The sequence below is a fragment of the Paramisgurnus dabryanus genome, chromosome 24, assembly GCF_030506205.2.
Source record: "Paramisgurnus dabryanus chromosome 24, PD_genome_1.1, whole genome shotgun sequence".
NCBI classification, from domain to species: Eukaryota; Metazoa; Chordata; class Actinopteri; order Cypriniformes; family Cobitidae; genus Paramisgurnus; species Paramisgurnus dabryanus.
Window position 1 is genome coordinate 77,198 of NC_133360.1, and position 16,573 is coordinate 93,770.

General features: G+C 37.7%; 1 protein-coding gene across 1 annotated transcript in view; it reads right to left on the bottom strand.

Annotated features, from left to right (window-relative positions):
* The window catches only part of LOC135720996 (uncharacterized), a 62,924-nt gene that overhangs the window by 33,878 nt on the left and 12,473 nt on the right, over positions 1-16,573 (bottom strand). Inside the window, 31 exon segments of the mRNA XM_065243089.2 lie at positions 1,697-2,005; positions 2,103-2,227; positions 2,305-2,470; positions 2,563-2,746; positions 2,827-3,023; positions 3,110-3,228; positions 3,301-3,427; positions 3,517-3,906; positions 3,991-4,081; positions 4,178-4,323; positions 4,427-4,603; positions 4,687-4,929; positions 5,014-5,269; positions 5,362-5,498; positions 5,591-5,714; positions 5,819-5,936; positions 6,016-6,103; positions 6,190-6,260; positions 6,446-6,752; positions 6,824-7,071; positions 7,074-7,221; positions 7,329-7,447; positions 7,555-7,693; positions 9,342-9,445; positions 9,529-9,627; positions 9,710-9,773; positions 9,871-9,963; positions 10,052-10,166; positions 10,258-10,285; positions 10,371-10,527; positions 10,611-11,050. Of these exon segments, the coding sequence (XP_065099161.2) occupies positions 1,697-2,005; positions 2,103-2,227; positions 2,305-2,470; positions 2,563-2,746; positions 2,827-3,023; positions 3,110-3,228; positions 3,301-3,427; positions 3,517-3,906; positions 3,991-4,081; positions 4,178-4,323; positions 4,427-4,603; positions 4,687-4,929; positions 5,014-5,269; positions 5,362-5,498; positions 5,591-5,714; positions 5,819-5,936; positions 6,016-6,103; positions 6,190-6,260; positions 6,446-6,752; positions 6,824-7,071; positions 7,074-7,221; positions 7,329-7,447; positions 7,555-7,693; positions 9,342-9,445; positions 9,529-9,627; positions 9,710-9,773; positions 9,871-9,963; positions 10,052-10,166; positions 10,258-10,285; positions 10,371-10,527; positions 10,611-11,050 (5,129 nt within the window).

Genomic DNA, 16,573 nt, shown 5'->3' on the forward strand with positions numbered 1-16,573 from the left:
TCTACAGATTTTCCCTCTGCCCCCCCCCCAAATAATGTCCAGCCAATCATAAAAAGTGGTGTCTACTTACACAAATTGCATCCATTTTTTATATTAGTGCCCGCCCACCAATGTCTGGTTATCTTACACAAAGCTCAGAAGTCTCTTCAGCAGTATTTAACTTAGAGGAAAAGTACTACTATTTTCTACAACGTGGTGTTTTATAATGTTACGTTATAATTTTTCATTTGCCCTGTAATAAACAAGGCAGTGTGATTTATCTTTGGACTTGTCGCAATACACATATTATTTTAGGGCTTGTGCGTTCGTCTGGTGCTGTTTCTATTGGCAAACAAGATAACCTTTCACGTATTTGTCATACATGTCAAACTGCTTCCATGATTTTCTTATCAATAGATCATTTAAAGCATTGTGCTTTGTTGTGATATTTGAGCATGGTTACTGCAGCAGAATGTATGATAGGGGTCAGGAATTCATGAAAATATAGCCTATGGGACTGTCTTGTCAAAGTAGTAAGATTGAATGACGTCACCAAGTCTGCCATACCTTGGCTTAGGTGAATTGACGCATATCGAACGTCATTACCACATTATCATATCTTTACAATGTTTACATTAAAAACTTTTATAATTCAGTCGGAGGCAGCTGGTACTCTGCAAAATATCTTCAGAAAAAGTCTTAGATAGCCTTTAATTAGCTCTGCATTTGCCAACATTAACAGTTCTGCTTATATAATCTGCTATATATAGTGTTTGAGTGAGTACATTGAGTGTTACGGCTGCTCAACCAACATTTCTGACTAGTACCAGGCTTGGTTTAAAGTTAAGAGCTCCCAAGCATTCAAACCTACCCTGGCCTCCAGTTTCTGGAGCTGTTTCTTTCCACCTTTCATGGCCAGATTTTCAGCCTCATCCAGACGATGCTGTAGGTCTTTAACAGTAACCTCTAGGTTCTTCTTCATTCTCTCCAGGTGAGCACTTGTGTCCTGTTCTTTCTTCAGCTCTTCAGCCATCATTGCTGCCTAAAATAGTGAAAATGTATTAATCCATAGCCTATAGATACAGACACATTCCCTGAATGGTAGAATACAATTCTAAAACTACAGAAAATAGGAAATGCAAATTTTTTACACTTACAAATTAGTGCAATGCAATGCAATGGAAATGTGTAAATGCAAAATATTTGAAACACTTACATCAGTAATGGCCTTCTTGGCTTTGTCCTCTGCATTTCTGGCCTCCTGGACCGAATCATCCACCTCACCTTGAACCTGGACCAGATCAGCTTCAAGCTTCTTCTTGGTGTTAATAAGACTTGTATTCTGTGAGAGATCAGTGTTATAAGTCAGAATGTTACAAAAAAAACGTACTGGTATTATAAAAGTGGCATTTTCAAGTTTATTGTTAATAATTTTTCATACCTGAGAATGCAGCAGTCCCACACGCTCACTGGCATCTACAAGTTCCTGCTCAGCCACTTTGCGGCCTCTCTCAGCTTGCTCCAGTGCAGCTCTTAGCTCCTCAATCTCTGCTTGCATCAGGTTATTTCTGCGCTCCACCATGGCAGCCTGCTCCTTCATGTCTTCCTGTCCTCTGATGGCTTCATCAAGGTGCAGTTGGGCATCCTGTGGCAGGTTTAGGGTGTCATTTTTTTGTTGTCATGCTTTGACTCTATTTTAGACATTCAAGAATAGTACCTTCAGTTGGCCTTGGACGTTCCTGAGCTGTTTCTGGGCCTCAGCAGCCTGGCGGTTGGCATGGCTCAGCTGAATCTCCATCTCATTGAGATCTCCCTCCATCTTCTTCTTGACTCTCAGGGCATCGTTTCTGCTCCTGACCTCAGAGTCCAAAGTGCTTTGCATGGAATCAATCACTCGTTGGCTGTTCCTCTTGATCTGCTCAATCTCCTCATCTTTCTCAGCAATCTTTCTGTCAATTTCACTCTTGACCTGGCTCAGCTCCAGCTGGACACGAATAATCTTGGATTCTTCATGTTCCAGAGTGCCCTAATAAACAATAGTGGGGTTTTATTAACATACTAAAGGGAGCTCAATCAAATTTTATTAGACAGTGTGGGTAATGGATTCTTGTAAGTAGCTTTACCTCAGCTTCTTCCAGTGCAGTCTGGATCTCTGATTTCTCAGCCTCCACTGTCTTCTTGGCTTTCTCTAATTCATGAATGCTCTTTCCGGTCTCTCCAAGCTGCTCAGTAAGGTCAGAAATCTCCTCTGAAGGTAAAAAACACAGTTGTAAAAATTGCTGTTTGATGCCAATCTGTTTTCCACTCTGAAAAAGTGCCATTTACGTTGTAAATTCTTGTTCTCTCTCTTCAGAGTCTCCAGGTGATCAAGAGTTTCTTCATAAGAGTTCTTCATCTTGAAGAGCTCAGTGCTGAGTGAACGAGCTTCTTTCTGAGCACCTTCTAGCTCCGCCTGACCTTCCTCATACTTCTGTTTCCACTCTGCCAGGACCTAAAAATGAAATAAGCAAAATGATAATTACATGGGTCATTTAAAGATATGGATCACAGTTTAGATTTGCAGATGAGTCATGTTTTTCTTACCTTGTCAAAGTTTCTCTGCTTCTTGTCCAGGTTGGCGGCCAATGCATTTGCTCTCTCCACATCGATCATGAGGTCCTCTACTTCACCCTGCAATCTTTGCTTGGTCTTTTCCAGTGAAGCACACTTAGAGTTCACAGCCTCAATTGATTCTTCGGCTTCTTGCAGACGCTGGGCCAATTTTTTCCTGGGAACGTTGTAGGAAATGGGTAAAATGGTGATATCTTAAAAATTTCCTCAATTGTTTTTTATTTTTAAATTACATACTTGGCTTCCTCAAGCTCCTCAGTGCGCTGGATAGCATCAGTCTCATATTTGGTTCTCCACTGAGCCACCTCACTGTTGGCCTTAGACATTCCACGCTGAAGTTCAGCTTTTGCCTCTTGTTCCTCCTCAAACTGCTCTCTGAGCAAATCACAGTCATGGCGGGCAGACTGGACTGCATGGGCCAGAGCATTCTTGGCCTAAAATTAAACATACATTTAACACAATTGAAGGCTCCTTGAATTACTAGAAGTAGAAATACATTTCACCATGTGTAGTGATGTACCTTTACTTCCTCCTCAACGTGTCTCTTGAGTTCTTCAATCTGCTGAGTGAAGGCCTGTTTTCCTCTTGTCAGCTGAGAAACAAGAGCTTCTTTCTCTTCCAGCTGGCGAGCCAGTTCACCTGTTCATTTGCTTTAGATTAATAATTCTATTGAACAGTTTTATTTGGAACAGAAATTGGTTGTGCACTAACCATTCTCAGTGGCAAGTCTTGCTCTTTGGGCACTCGTGTCATTGAGCTGGCGAACATTTTCATCATTCTTGGCCTTTATTTCACTCAGTTGGTCTTCAAGGGTGCGGCACATTTTCTCTAAATTACCCTAACAGTACACAGTTATATAAAATATAATGTTTTACACATGATGTCTCACTGTACATTTTTATTTAATGATCGTCTGGTTGTGATTACCTTTGATTTGGCCACAGCCTCCATGTTGCTGGATAAGTCATCAATCTCCATCTTGTATTCACTCTTCTCCTTCTCCAGCTTTTGCTTGACACGCTGGAGGTTGTCGATCTGTTCTCCGAGCTCAGCTACGCTGTCTGCCTGCTTCTTTCGGAGAGCGGCCGCTGTGGCCTCATGTTGTAAGGTGGACTCTTCCAGATCACGACGCAACTTCTGGAATTCTGCTTCACGCTTCTTGTTCATCTCAATCTGGGCAGCAGTGGCACCACCAGCTTCCTCAAGCCTCTCGCTGATCTCTTCAAGTTCCCTGGAGAGATCAGCTCTCTGCTTCTCTACTTTAGCACGAGCAGCTCGCTCGGCCTCAATTTCCTCCTCCAACTCCTCAATGCGGGCCTATTTTGAAAATACACATTTAGTTTATCATAGTGGTAAAGTGAATTATCCTAGTTAGCTAATCCATAATATAATATACTTTACCTGAAGTTCTTTAATCTTCTTCTGAAGCTGTGCCCCCAAAGACTGTTCATCTTCAATCTTGCTGAGAAGCTGACTTATCTCAAAATCTTTTCTGTTTTAAAATAAAATGTTATGTAAAATGTGCAATCAAAAATATTACTGATACAATGACAATTTCAGTTTGTAATATTGATGAAATCTTTCACACTTTTTGATCTTTTCGTCTGATTGCTGTTTGTCATTTTCCAGGTCCATTATAGATTCCTGGGTCAGTTTCAGATCACCCTCAAGCTTTCTTTTGGCTCTCTCAAGGTCCATACGGAGCTTCTTCTCTTGCTCCAGTGAACCCTCCAGCTAACATTACAAAAACAGTGCATGAAATCTAACACACAACGACAGAACAATGAAATAATTTTCTAATTTATTATAAGCCTTATTCTAATGCCAAACATCTTACATCATCCACTTGCTGCTCAAGTTTTGTCTTTGCTTTAGTCAGAGTGTTGACTTTGTCTTCCTCTGCCTGAAGATCATCAAGGGTTTGCTGGTGTGCTTCTTGGAGGGCTTTCTTCTCTTTGGTCAACTTGGCAATGCTCTCATCCTGAGAGGCCATCTCCTCAGTCAGGTTTTTCACCTACATGCAAACATTGTTCAGTGATTTCCTTGTCAAGTATTAACACATGCACCGAGTGTTAAAGACGTGATTAAAATGTGAACCTTATTTTCTGTTGCATGTTTTTCCTTTTCCACTTTGGCCAAGGTGAGCTCCAGGTCATCGATATCTTTCTTCAGTTCAGAGCATTCATCTTCCAGTTTCCTCTTTTTAGCAGTTAGTTCAGCATTGATCTCCTCCTCATCCTCCAGTCTTTCGGTTGACTCTTTGAGTTTGGCCTCCAGCTGGATCTTGCTTTTGATAAGACCTTCACATCTCTCCTCAGCATCAGAGAGATTGTCAGCTTCCTATTCATTGGGATGGAGACAAAGTTTTTAAAACTGTGCCTTTAAAATCCATGATTATTTGGCTTCAACAACTATAATACTCACAGATGCTACTTGCAGTTGAAGATCGTTTTTCTCCTGCAGGAGAGACACCATTTTCTCCTCAAGCTCCTTCTTTTTCGCTAGTGCCTTTGCTAGATCCTCTTTCATTTTCTCATAATTCTCCTTCATGGCTGCCATTTCTTTCTCTGTTTCTGCACTCTTCAGAAGAGGTTTGATCTTGAAGTACAGCTTCATCCATGGCCAGTGTTTCACATTCATAAATGAGCGGATGTTGTATTGAATGGAATAAATTGATTCTCTGTGTAAAAATACCATTGGTTACTTTCATTTCTTTTATACTTTCATAATCATTTGTGTTCCAACAGTAACAGTTTTGTGACTACATTTTACCTCCTTTCCATCATTTTAACAAACTCCTTCCTCATGACGTATCCACGGCAAAGAGCCTGAGTCATGGTTACCAGCGTTGCTAGTTTCTCATCTCTCATCTCTTCAAGAGTACCCAGCAGACCAGCTTTAAAGAACACCTAAACAATATTTGGAGAATGTAAGTGCTAAAAAGTGAAAGGCAGTTCTCCTTTAAGCAGATTTCACATTAGTCTTTGGAATTTTGTCTTACCTTGGTGTGTCCAAATTTATACTGAGTGTGGTCGACATCAATAGAACCCAAGAGTTTCTCTGAGGCTTTTTTGTTGTCAATGAACTGTCCCTCAGGGATGACACTAGCATTCAATACTTTGTATCTGGAGGACAATCAGGCATAAAACACAGCAGAGATGACAAGATGGTGGTATATCATATGAAGCTCAAATGGTGCAATGTTTATATGTTGAGACATTTACAATACCTCTGTTTGAAGTCACCATAGAGGATTCTGCTGGGGAATCCTTTCCTGCAGATTCTGATACCCTCCAGCACACCATTACACCTCAGCTGATGGATAACCAGGTGGTTCTCCATCAGACCTGGAACAAAGACATTACTAAGGATGAAAAGATATTTTAAAACAATAGATACATTTTAAATTTTAGGAAAGTTGTTTACCTGGAGTCTTGGACTCATTAGGAATCAAGCAACGCACAAAGTGAGGGTGAGTGCTCCTCAGGTTACTCATCAGCTTGCCCAAGTTCTCCTGTAAATGTGTTTATTTCATTACTGTTTAGGTTTTTTATTGTAATGAACTTTACTTTCTACATAACAAAGAGATTTGCCTCATACCCTAAACAGTGCAGACACTGTCTGGAAGGAACCACCCTTCTTCTTGCCTCCCTTCTTTCCACCACTTTCAGCTGTTTTGTGTCAAGCCAACACAAGTTAATTGTAAAAAATATTGTAGTTAATGTAATTAATATTTTATTGTCATTTCTTGACCATTTAATAAATCTGTTTATCTGTCAAAATATGTTTATCAATTCTGAAAAATATATGTTCTAGTTTTGAGATACACAAATGTAATATATTCTGGAAATCTTACCTTCAGCGCCTCCATGAGCGGCATACAGGAAGGCCAGAAGTTTGACTGATGACTTCTGATAGAGTTGCACAACAGAGTCATTCAGTGGATCCTTGTTCTTGTCCAACCAGCCAGAAATGTTATAGTCAACAGTGCCAGCATAGTGCACAAGAGAAAAGTGAGCTTCTGCCTTGCCTTTGGCAGGTTTGGGCTTCTGAAAAGCTGCACATTTGCCGAGATGCTGATCGTGCAGCTTGTTTTTGAAGCTTGTGTCTGTGGCTTTGGGGAACATGCACTCCTCTTCGAGGATGGAGAAGATGCCCATTGGCTGGTGGAGAAATACTCAAGCTTAATCACAAGTACATAATATAAACATTGTTTTGTCATCTTTATTTTTACCTTCTCAATAAGCTCAATGCAGGCAGCTAAGTCCATTCCAAAGTCAATGAACTCCCATTCAATGCCTTCTTTCTTGTACTCCTCTTGCTCCAGCACAAACATGTGATGATTGAAAAACTGTTGCAGTTTCTCGTTGGTGAAGTTGATGCAAAGCTGCTCCAAGCTGTTGAACTGATATTTCAACATAAGAAAGTCATTTTTTATCTTTACATTTAGATCCTTAGAAACATATTAGTACCCATGCTCACATCAAAGATCTCAAATCCAGCGATGTCCAGCACACCAATGAAGAACTGTCTGGGCTGCTTTGTGTCCAACATCTCATTGATACGGATGACCATCCACAAGAACATTTTCTCATAAATTGACTTGCACAGAGCGCTAACTGAGTTATTCACCTGTAAAAGAGTGTACGTAGTTTATTAATTTTATGTTTTACATTTTAATTAAGATCATTTTAGGTTTTGTCTGTTCAATAGACATTAATTGTGTTACTCATCATCACCTGTGGTACTGTTTGGCCTTTGGTCACAAACTCATTTCCAACCTTTACTCTGGGGTAACACAGAGCTTTCAGCATGTCTGCAGAGTTCAGGCCCAAGAGATAGGCGATTTTATCAGCCACTAAACAAAAAGAGATTTTCAGATAATGGTCAGTAAATAAATGTTTGTGTATATATATATATAAATTAGTATACACAGAGTATTTTTGTGAATGAAGTTAATCTCACCCTCAGTGCCATCAGGTTCAGCCTGCTCCTCTCTCTGCTTCTGCTTGAACTTCATGTTGCCATGATGCATCACAGCACCTGTCAGCTTATAGATGCCTATTTTCTCTTCAGCGCTGAAGCCCAGAATGTCAATAGCAGTCTGTTTTGGGAAAATAATACAACATTTAAGAGTGTTTTTGCTACAGTTACATGACATAAATGTTGTGTTTTGCAAAGTTTGCTGCTTAAGCTGTTGTGGTGTTCATTCACATTGTTTCTAGATCAGGTGTCTTCAACCCTGCTCCTAGAGGGCTACCATCCTGCATACTTCAATTGCAACCCTGCTCAAACACATCTGACTGCAATTATCAGGCAACCTTGAACACTTTGATTAGCTGGTTCAGCTGTTTTTTTGGGGAGGGGGGGTGGAGCTAAAATCTGCAAGATGGTAGCCCTCCAGGAACAAGGTTACAGACATCTGTTCCAGATTATTGTGCAGAGTGATCAGTATGATGAAATTGAAATTAAATAGTATCATTTGATCATGTATTTTGAATAACAGCAAAGAGCATAACTGGCCAAAAAATAACTTTTCACAAATTTTACTGCTTTTTTGGCAAAAAATGACCAGCTAAAATAATTTTAAAAATCACAACAACAGCACATGTGAAAATGTAAAAGAGTACTAGTTGGGGGGATTAACTGTCATACTGATTGGAATGTAAGAGCAGACTGATCGCTCTACAAGGACAAAAGTGCTACAAATTATTGTGTTTTTGTTAGCAATGGTTACCTCCAAGGAAAGATGTGCAGCCTTCATCACTTTCCATCAAAATGGCCTCACATGCAAGTGAGGTTGCTAAAAAGAATATTGCACCTGAAAGAACCATTTACTGGATCAACAAGAACTTCAAGAAGAGAGGTTCGGCTGCAACAAAGGCTTCAGGACATCCCAGAGTGTCCAGAAAGCACCAGGACCGTCTTCTCCTGATGGAATCATGTCATCACCAGTACAGAGCTTGCTTTGTAGCAGTTTTGTGTAAGTGCATTTGCATGCACAGTGAGGTGAAGACTTGGAGTCAAGAAGGGCAGCAAAGAAGCCACTTCTCTCCAAAAAAATAACAATCAAGGACAGACTTAAATTCTACAGGAAGTACAAGGATTGAACAGCTTATGGTGTAAAGTGAAGCTCCCTTTTAACTGTTTGGAAAATCAGGAAAATCGGTTGTCGGGAGAAGAAAAAGTGAACTCCACGATGAGTCCTGTGTCGTGCCAACAGCGAAGCATTCTGATTGGGCTCTCTTATGATTCTACCCAAAAACACTGCCATGAGTAAAGAATTCTATCAAAACATCCTGCATGAGCAACTTCTCCTTATGATCCAGGAGCAATTTGGCGATGATCTGTGCACTTTCCCGCATGGAACACAATGTCACAAGGGAAGAGTGATAATGAAGATCGCCATTAGTCAGGATTTGACCCAGAAGTTAATATCAAGCATGCCAGAGCAAATAGAAGAGGTTATGAATAACACGGGTCAACGTTGTAAATATTGATTCTTTGCATATACTAAATGTTTTGCCTTTTAAATCATGATATGCTCATCATTATTTTTAGTATACCATAGAAACATGTTGAAGATTAATCTACAAATAATGGAGCAGCAAACTTTGCAAAAAAACAAAAAAATTCTCTGCCAGTACTTTTGGCCATGACTTTACATTATCTTATGTGGTATTTTTTTCATTATTTGTACTCATAAATATATCATAAAGAATTAAAGAATAATAAGCCTGTTGTCCACGTACGTCTGTAGCAATGAACTCTTCCACATCATTAATACTCTTGACAGTGATTTCACCCTGGCTGATCATTGGATAGTCATAAGGATTGGTGGTGATGAGCAGGGCCTCTGTAAAGAATTGATGTGCATGTCATTAACACTGCTCTTAGACATTGCTTTTTATCAATTATACACTACTCTAGATTTCTCACCAAGCAGTTCTGGTTTGTGTCCAGTCATGAGCTGGTAGAAGATGTGGTAGCTCCTCTCAGCAGACAGCTGGAATGTTACTCTTGACTTTTCCAGCAGATCTTTACAGGAAAACATTGGCATCAGATGACTAATATTCATGCTTGTTTAACGATAAAACAGTTTTAAAACAATGCTACTTACAAGTTTCAATATCAGCTGAAGCTAGTTTCCCAGTTGTCCCAAAGTGAATCCTGATGAATTTACCCTAAAGAGAAAGACATTATTTAAGACACCTTTGAATGTCTGCCATCTAAGAAAGGTATAACAGAAATGATAATGCATTTCATCAGACTTCAACTTACAAAACGAGACGAGTTGTCGTTCCTTATAGTCTTGGCATTACCATAAGCCTCCAGCAGGGGGTTGGCTGCAATGATTTGATCCTCCAGTGAGCCCTGCATATAAGATTGGTAATATTAGATCAGAAAATTAGGTAAATCAATCAATATTGTAGTCCATATGTAATTATATAATTTTGCTAACCTGCATTTTTCCAGGAACAGGTTCTGCCTTCTTTGCTCCAGTCATTGCACCAACGGTTGCAAAGTACTGAATGACACGCTTTGTGTTCACAGTCTTTCCTGCACCAGATTCTCCGCTGAAGGATCACACAAGGTTTTATTCACAAAACCTCTATGTGTTTTTACATATTTTAAGAAAGTTAATTGAAGAGAAGGAAATGTACTTACGTAATCAGAACAGACTGGTTCTCACGATCTGAAATAAAACCATGGAGTATTTGTAGTGTTTAGAGTCCCATTGTTTTACAAAATCTCATTAGTAAATATCTGAATCCACATACCGGTGAGCATGAACTGGTAGGCGTTGTCAGAGATGGAGAAGATGTGAGGTGGAGCTTCAATCCTCTTTTTGCCTCTGTAACCGTTCACAACAACTGTATCGTACACTGGCAGCCATTTGTATGGATTGACAGTGACGCAGAACAAACCAGAGTAGGTCTGAAACAGAGACAATGGTCCATTGTGTTACACTTTAGCATCGACCTCATTGCAGGTATTAAAAGTGATGTCTTTAGACTTACATAGATCATCCATGCTGCATAACGCTCTTTGAGGTTAAACAGCACAGCTGGCTCATTGAGGTGGGTCATCATGGCCATGTCCTCAATTTTGTCAAACTTGGGTGGATTCCTGGGAAAGATTTCATCTTCTTTGACAGTGGTAGTCTGACAATAAACAAAAGAAGTTATCAGGACTGACTCAACATATTAGTAACATGAAATAATTCCTTAAGATTATTTTGAACGTACCTTCCCAGAATCAGTTTTGACAGTAGCTTTGCCACCCTCTTTACTAACAAGAGTACCCTTCAGGTACATCTCATCTGGATCAGTTACAAAGAATGCTGTTTTGGCATCAAACGGGGTGTTCTGAGCCTCAATCCTCTCTCTCTCTGGTTTCCGGAGGTAAATGGCCGCCGGGCCAAAACACTCCATCTCACCGTCTCCCATGGTTGCAGATTACTGTGGTATAAAATATACATAGGGTTAGGTAAAAGTATGTTTATTAATGCTTAATATTTCAATTTTATTTGCTAAGTCATTGACATGCAGATTGATGTTCCAAACTTTAATCCTAATTTTAGTGTTATTACAGCATAATTTAAGTGATGAAATTTTATGGGGTGGTTTCCTGGACAGGGATTAGATTAGTCCTAGACTAAAATAAATGTAAGAGCTGTCCAAACTGAAAACAACTTGCACTGACATATCTTAAAATTAGGGCTGTCAAAAGATTAATCGCGATTAATCGCATCCAACATAAAAGTTTGTGTTTACATAGCATATGTGTGTGTACTGTGTATAAATATTATGTATATATAAATACACACACATTCATGTCTATATTTAAGAAATATTTGCATTTAAATACTGTATATACATTTCTATATTTTATATTATATATAAATATAAATATTTTATATATAAATATAACAATTTTTTCTTAAATATATACATGATTGGGTGTGTTTTTATATATAAATAATAATTATACACAGTACACACACATATGTTATGTAAACACAAACCTTTATTTTGGATGCGATTAATCGCGATTAATCTTTTGACAGCCCTACTTAAAATACATCAGTGCCCTTTGTTTTGCCCCAAAATGCACACAAGTTATGTTTTTAGTAAGGTATGTTTGTTAAAACTAGTTATATATCCTAATTAAACTAAGGTCTAGTGCTGGCTTAAAATAATCCCTGTCCAGGAAACCACCCCTACAACTATAAGCGATTTACCTTTTATGACTCCACAGGGAACAAGAGCTGATGTGAATTTAAGATTTCTAAAAGAGAAAAAGCAGGTGAGAGAATTATTTTATTGCTTTCCAGCACAGGTATTCCTCAAAGACGGAGAAAATTAAATAAATGCTGTATCTCACTTACCTCTGCAGGCCCACTGTGAATCCTCAGGAGTCATGAGCTGCATTTATATAGTGTCATAACTAAGTGCTCAGCAGAACTGTGCATCTGCATATGGTCATGTTGTTTAACTTGCACTCCCAATGGAAAACAGCGTGATGTTCTCATTTACTGACTTTGTGTCTTAATGCTGCATGCCAGTGATATAAATGTTCGTAATTCATTTTTTTTTCATAAACTTTTAAATGTACATAATTTTAAAGTGTTAAGACATTGTAAGTTAAAAAGAATAGCAGTTAAAAAGGTGTTTGGAAAACACACATATACTGTATATGCCATAACTCACATATTCTATTTTATCAGGTTGTAGTGTTCTTTAAACAATTTAAGGAATTACATTTTATAAATTTTGATAAATTTAGTTTATTGTGATTTATTTAGTGTCCCTGTTTTCATCTTGCGGATTGTATGGTTCCGCCTCATATCAGTAATATTCAGTTTTTATCCAGAAAAAGGTTGGCTTTTTCTTCTCATTCTACTATTTTTGTTGTTTTACAAGACAATTTTGAAATTTTAAAAAAAAAAGAATGACATACTAATAGACCAAAATGCATGTAAGCATAAATCTAGGCACATGAATTTGTCACTTTTTTTCTATAGGTTTCTGTAATTTTTTTATTTATTTATTTATGAGAACATCGTAAATGTTGGGCGATTAAAATCTTATTACTGATGCTATTTCAGTGTAGTGACTTGGCATAGAGGAGAAACTCAGTTCAGATGCAGAGAAGCCCACAGATGGCACTGGTATTTAGTTTCAGTTGCACAGCCAGACTTGATTTTATAAATAACTGGCATCCTCTAGTAACCAGCATGCTAATAGTTGTTAATGGTTATTACATTTCACTGAAAGAAAATCATTCTTTTTTTGATATATATATATATATATATATATATATTTATAAAACCTTTTTTTTTTCTGAAAAAGTGAAAGTAATTTTTCAGTTGCCAATAAAAGCTCATCAGTAAAGGTACGTACTGTACTGTAGAAAACTGGATTTATAGTGTTATAAACGGCATGTGCTTTAATGCATAAAACATACATTTAAAGGTTTGCGGACATTTGGGTCAGCATTATAGCGGCAAAATGAAAGCTATTATTTGTTGTGTTTATTGTTATAAAGTTAGACTTGTTGTTAATATAGTTAGGAATTCTGCACTGTCTGTAAGAAACTATTTATAAAGGCATTAAAACCTATCTGAAAACATTTATGTCAAAAGACAACTAAAGCATGCAGCTTTAAAAAAGACATTATTCAAAAATAGGAATGTTACAAAATGTCCAGAACGATCAGTAGGATATCTTTTCAAATAATTATAGCTGCAAGCAGTGAGGAGGGAATTAAGCAGTAAGCACCACCCTATGGCCATGTCAGCACTGTTTCAGATATCAATAATCATTTCTCAATTTAGCATCACCATTTTACCAACATTACACTGGCCAAGGGCCTCATTTACAGCAATTAAACTCTTGAACAAATGCTAGGCTACTCTCTATGTTCTCATTACAATAGTGCTAACTATGGTGTTCATAACCCAACCGGCATGAAAAAACATGTGTTCGCCTACACTAAACAATTTACTTACTTGTGCAAGTTATTAAGAAAGAAAATAAAGAGATCGCTATAGTAATAAGTCTGTTAGGAAAAGGAAATGACTATTTATGTTTTTAAATTAAAATTATCCATTTTTATATTAGTGCTCATTGTAGAGCACACTCGTGCTGCTGGAGAAGAGCACGCATGTATCAGACGCACACACTAAAGGAGCTGGAAACATTTATTTTGTTTTAGTAATAGCATACAATCTTGCGAACAAACAATTGGATGGCAGTCTCAATAACAGCATTTATTAGGTGATTTGTATTGACTATTTATGGTTTAAAATGGGCGTATACAGGGAAGGATATGAGGCTGACTCAAGTACGCACACTTGGCATTGATCTGTGATTTTTAAAGGGAACATTGCTTACAGGTGTGCGTATGATTTTATAAATCGGAATATTGTTTGGCTTTTGGGCACACATAAACTTTAGTAAGGATCGTATGCACAGCTTTATAAATGACTGAGACCCCAGACCTGATCCAATCAATAGGTAAATGTAAGTGGTTTGTGTCAAAGTGGGTTGTAAGTGCCACACTTCCTGCTGCAATGGACCTTCAGATCATTCCATATTCTAAACAGTCAATCTACAATAGCCAATAATAATAATAATACTAAAACAATAATCTTTCAATTCAACTTTATTTATAAAGCGCTCTACACAATTGTTTAATTTTTTTAAAGCAGCTTTACATTAATAAAAGCTGGAGAAAACACAGAAAAATCAGAAGACAACAAAAGTAGCAAAGTCCAGTGGCTCAGATTAAACCGTACTAGTGAGTCGAGTAATAATGTAACGTAGTCCTTGGGAGAAAAAAAACCCTTGGGAGAGAGCCAGACATATCTGATCCTATAGAGAATATGGTATATTATAAAATTTTATGGGATTTAAAAATGAAAAAATAAAGATAAAAGAAGCTGTTGGTTATCGCTGGCCAGACTTTATATGAATAGAATAGACTTTATACAATACTATATATGAAATACTATACAGTGGGGCTCGAAAGTATGGGCACCCTTGGTAAATATGAGCAAAGAAAGCTATAAAAAATAATCTATAATGTTTCTTCTTTTAAACTTTAATTAAACAAATCCCAAAAATATAATGTTTCATTGAAGTAAAATGAATATATAAACAATTATTAGTGCTATCATCTGTGTTATGACTTATGATATGCTTAAGATATTATTAAAATGATTAAAATTAAAGTTATAATTTTATTAGTTTTGTCTGTTTAGGGTTAGGTGTGGGTTAGGGTTAGGTATTGTGCAGTATTGCCAAAAAAATTGCCAAAGGCAAATAATCTCTGTGTTTTTAGGTTTAAAGTTAAGCCCCCTTAAGAAATTTCACATGCCCCCTCGACATTTTTGGTGAGAAGAAAATTATGATAAGTGCGGAATAATTTTTATTGTGCAATTTTTGTCATAAAAAATGTTGTTTTAATAATTTAATTTCAATTTCTGAAAACACTTTAAATAACACAAATACATTTTCTAACGTAATGTAACAATGTTTTACCGTAATAATAGTGTGTAATAGGTACTCTAGTACCAGGCAAACCATACCTGACTGGATTTAAGGTGTTTGTCTAGGCCACACTAGGTGGTATGGTTATAGATTTTGTGGTCTACCAAGGCAGGACTTCCTTCAGAGTCACAGCAAGATGGGGCATTCAAGAACAAGGTAAACATGTAAAATACATGTTCAAAACTTTACAACCAATGCTCCCTTTAAGTTAGGCACATGCGTAGGCTTATTGAAGGTCTTCTATATTAGCCTGCAGACAAAAACAAAATATCTGAAGACAAGGCAAACATCCACTCAGGAAGCAGAAGTAGCGACAAAATACATTAACTCTTCATCATAAAACTGATCAATTATATAGGGACGTTTGTCTTCATTTCAGAATGTAATTTTAGGTGTGTGAAAACCAAGAGTTTACGTCTGGGGTCAGCATGTATTTTTAATTATTTCCAATGGAAATTCGGCGCTTTTTTTAAAACAGCAGCAGCTGACAGGTTTTTGTCTGTGCTGAGTGCCAAGAGTTGAAAAATGTTCAATGACTTTTATTATATTTCTGATCTTGGACAGCTGTTCAAAACTGTTCAAAGTTGTTCATACTATAAAACACTACTTTGACAGGCAAGCGACACGACAACGCATTTGCATTATAAACTGATAAAACTATGACTCACATTTAAACTAATGTGTGTTGTACTAATGGTGCAAGATGCATAGTTGGTTTGAAACTCATAACAATATTGATCCACAAAAAAGACCTCAGAATTATAAAGTAGTATTGTGTGTTTTTTACCTGACAGAGAAACAAAAAGACGAGTTTGCACTTTATGAAATGACCTGTTTTTACAAAAGAATCTATTACTGTATAACCCCATTCACACAGACCTTTGGTCCCAGAAAATACCCGTAAAATTGCCAGACAAGCGTCTGTGTGAACAAAAACTCGTCCCGTTAATCTTCTGGGATCGTTGCCGGAAAGAGGACCTAGTCAGATACCCGGATAACCCTCTGTGTGAACAAGAAGCCGCAAGAATGCCGTAATGGGCGTGTCGTAGTGAGGATGCGCGCCTCATCACAACACAAGTTATGGTTCAGCTCCTTACAACGAGAGATAACATGCATATAAACATTCACCACAAGAAATGTTGCAAACTAGATTGAAGCAGTTTTCAGGAAATGATAAATGAGACGCATAAACAATGACGCACGTGCCGTAGTGAGGACGCGCATGTCATGGCAACATGAAGTTGGTTCAACTCTTTAAAATAAGAAATTAACAACATTCACGACGAGAAATGTCAGCAAACTGGACTGAAGCAGATATCAGGTAAGTTAGCTCGTTACTTACTGCGTTTAAACGGAGATCATTCAGCAGCATAAAAGAATATCGCGTCACGTGCTCATTTGAGCTATAATAAACGAAAATACCCGCG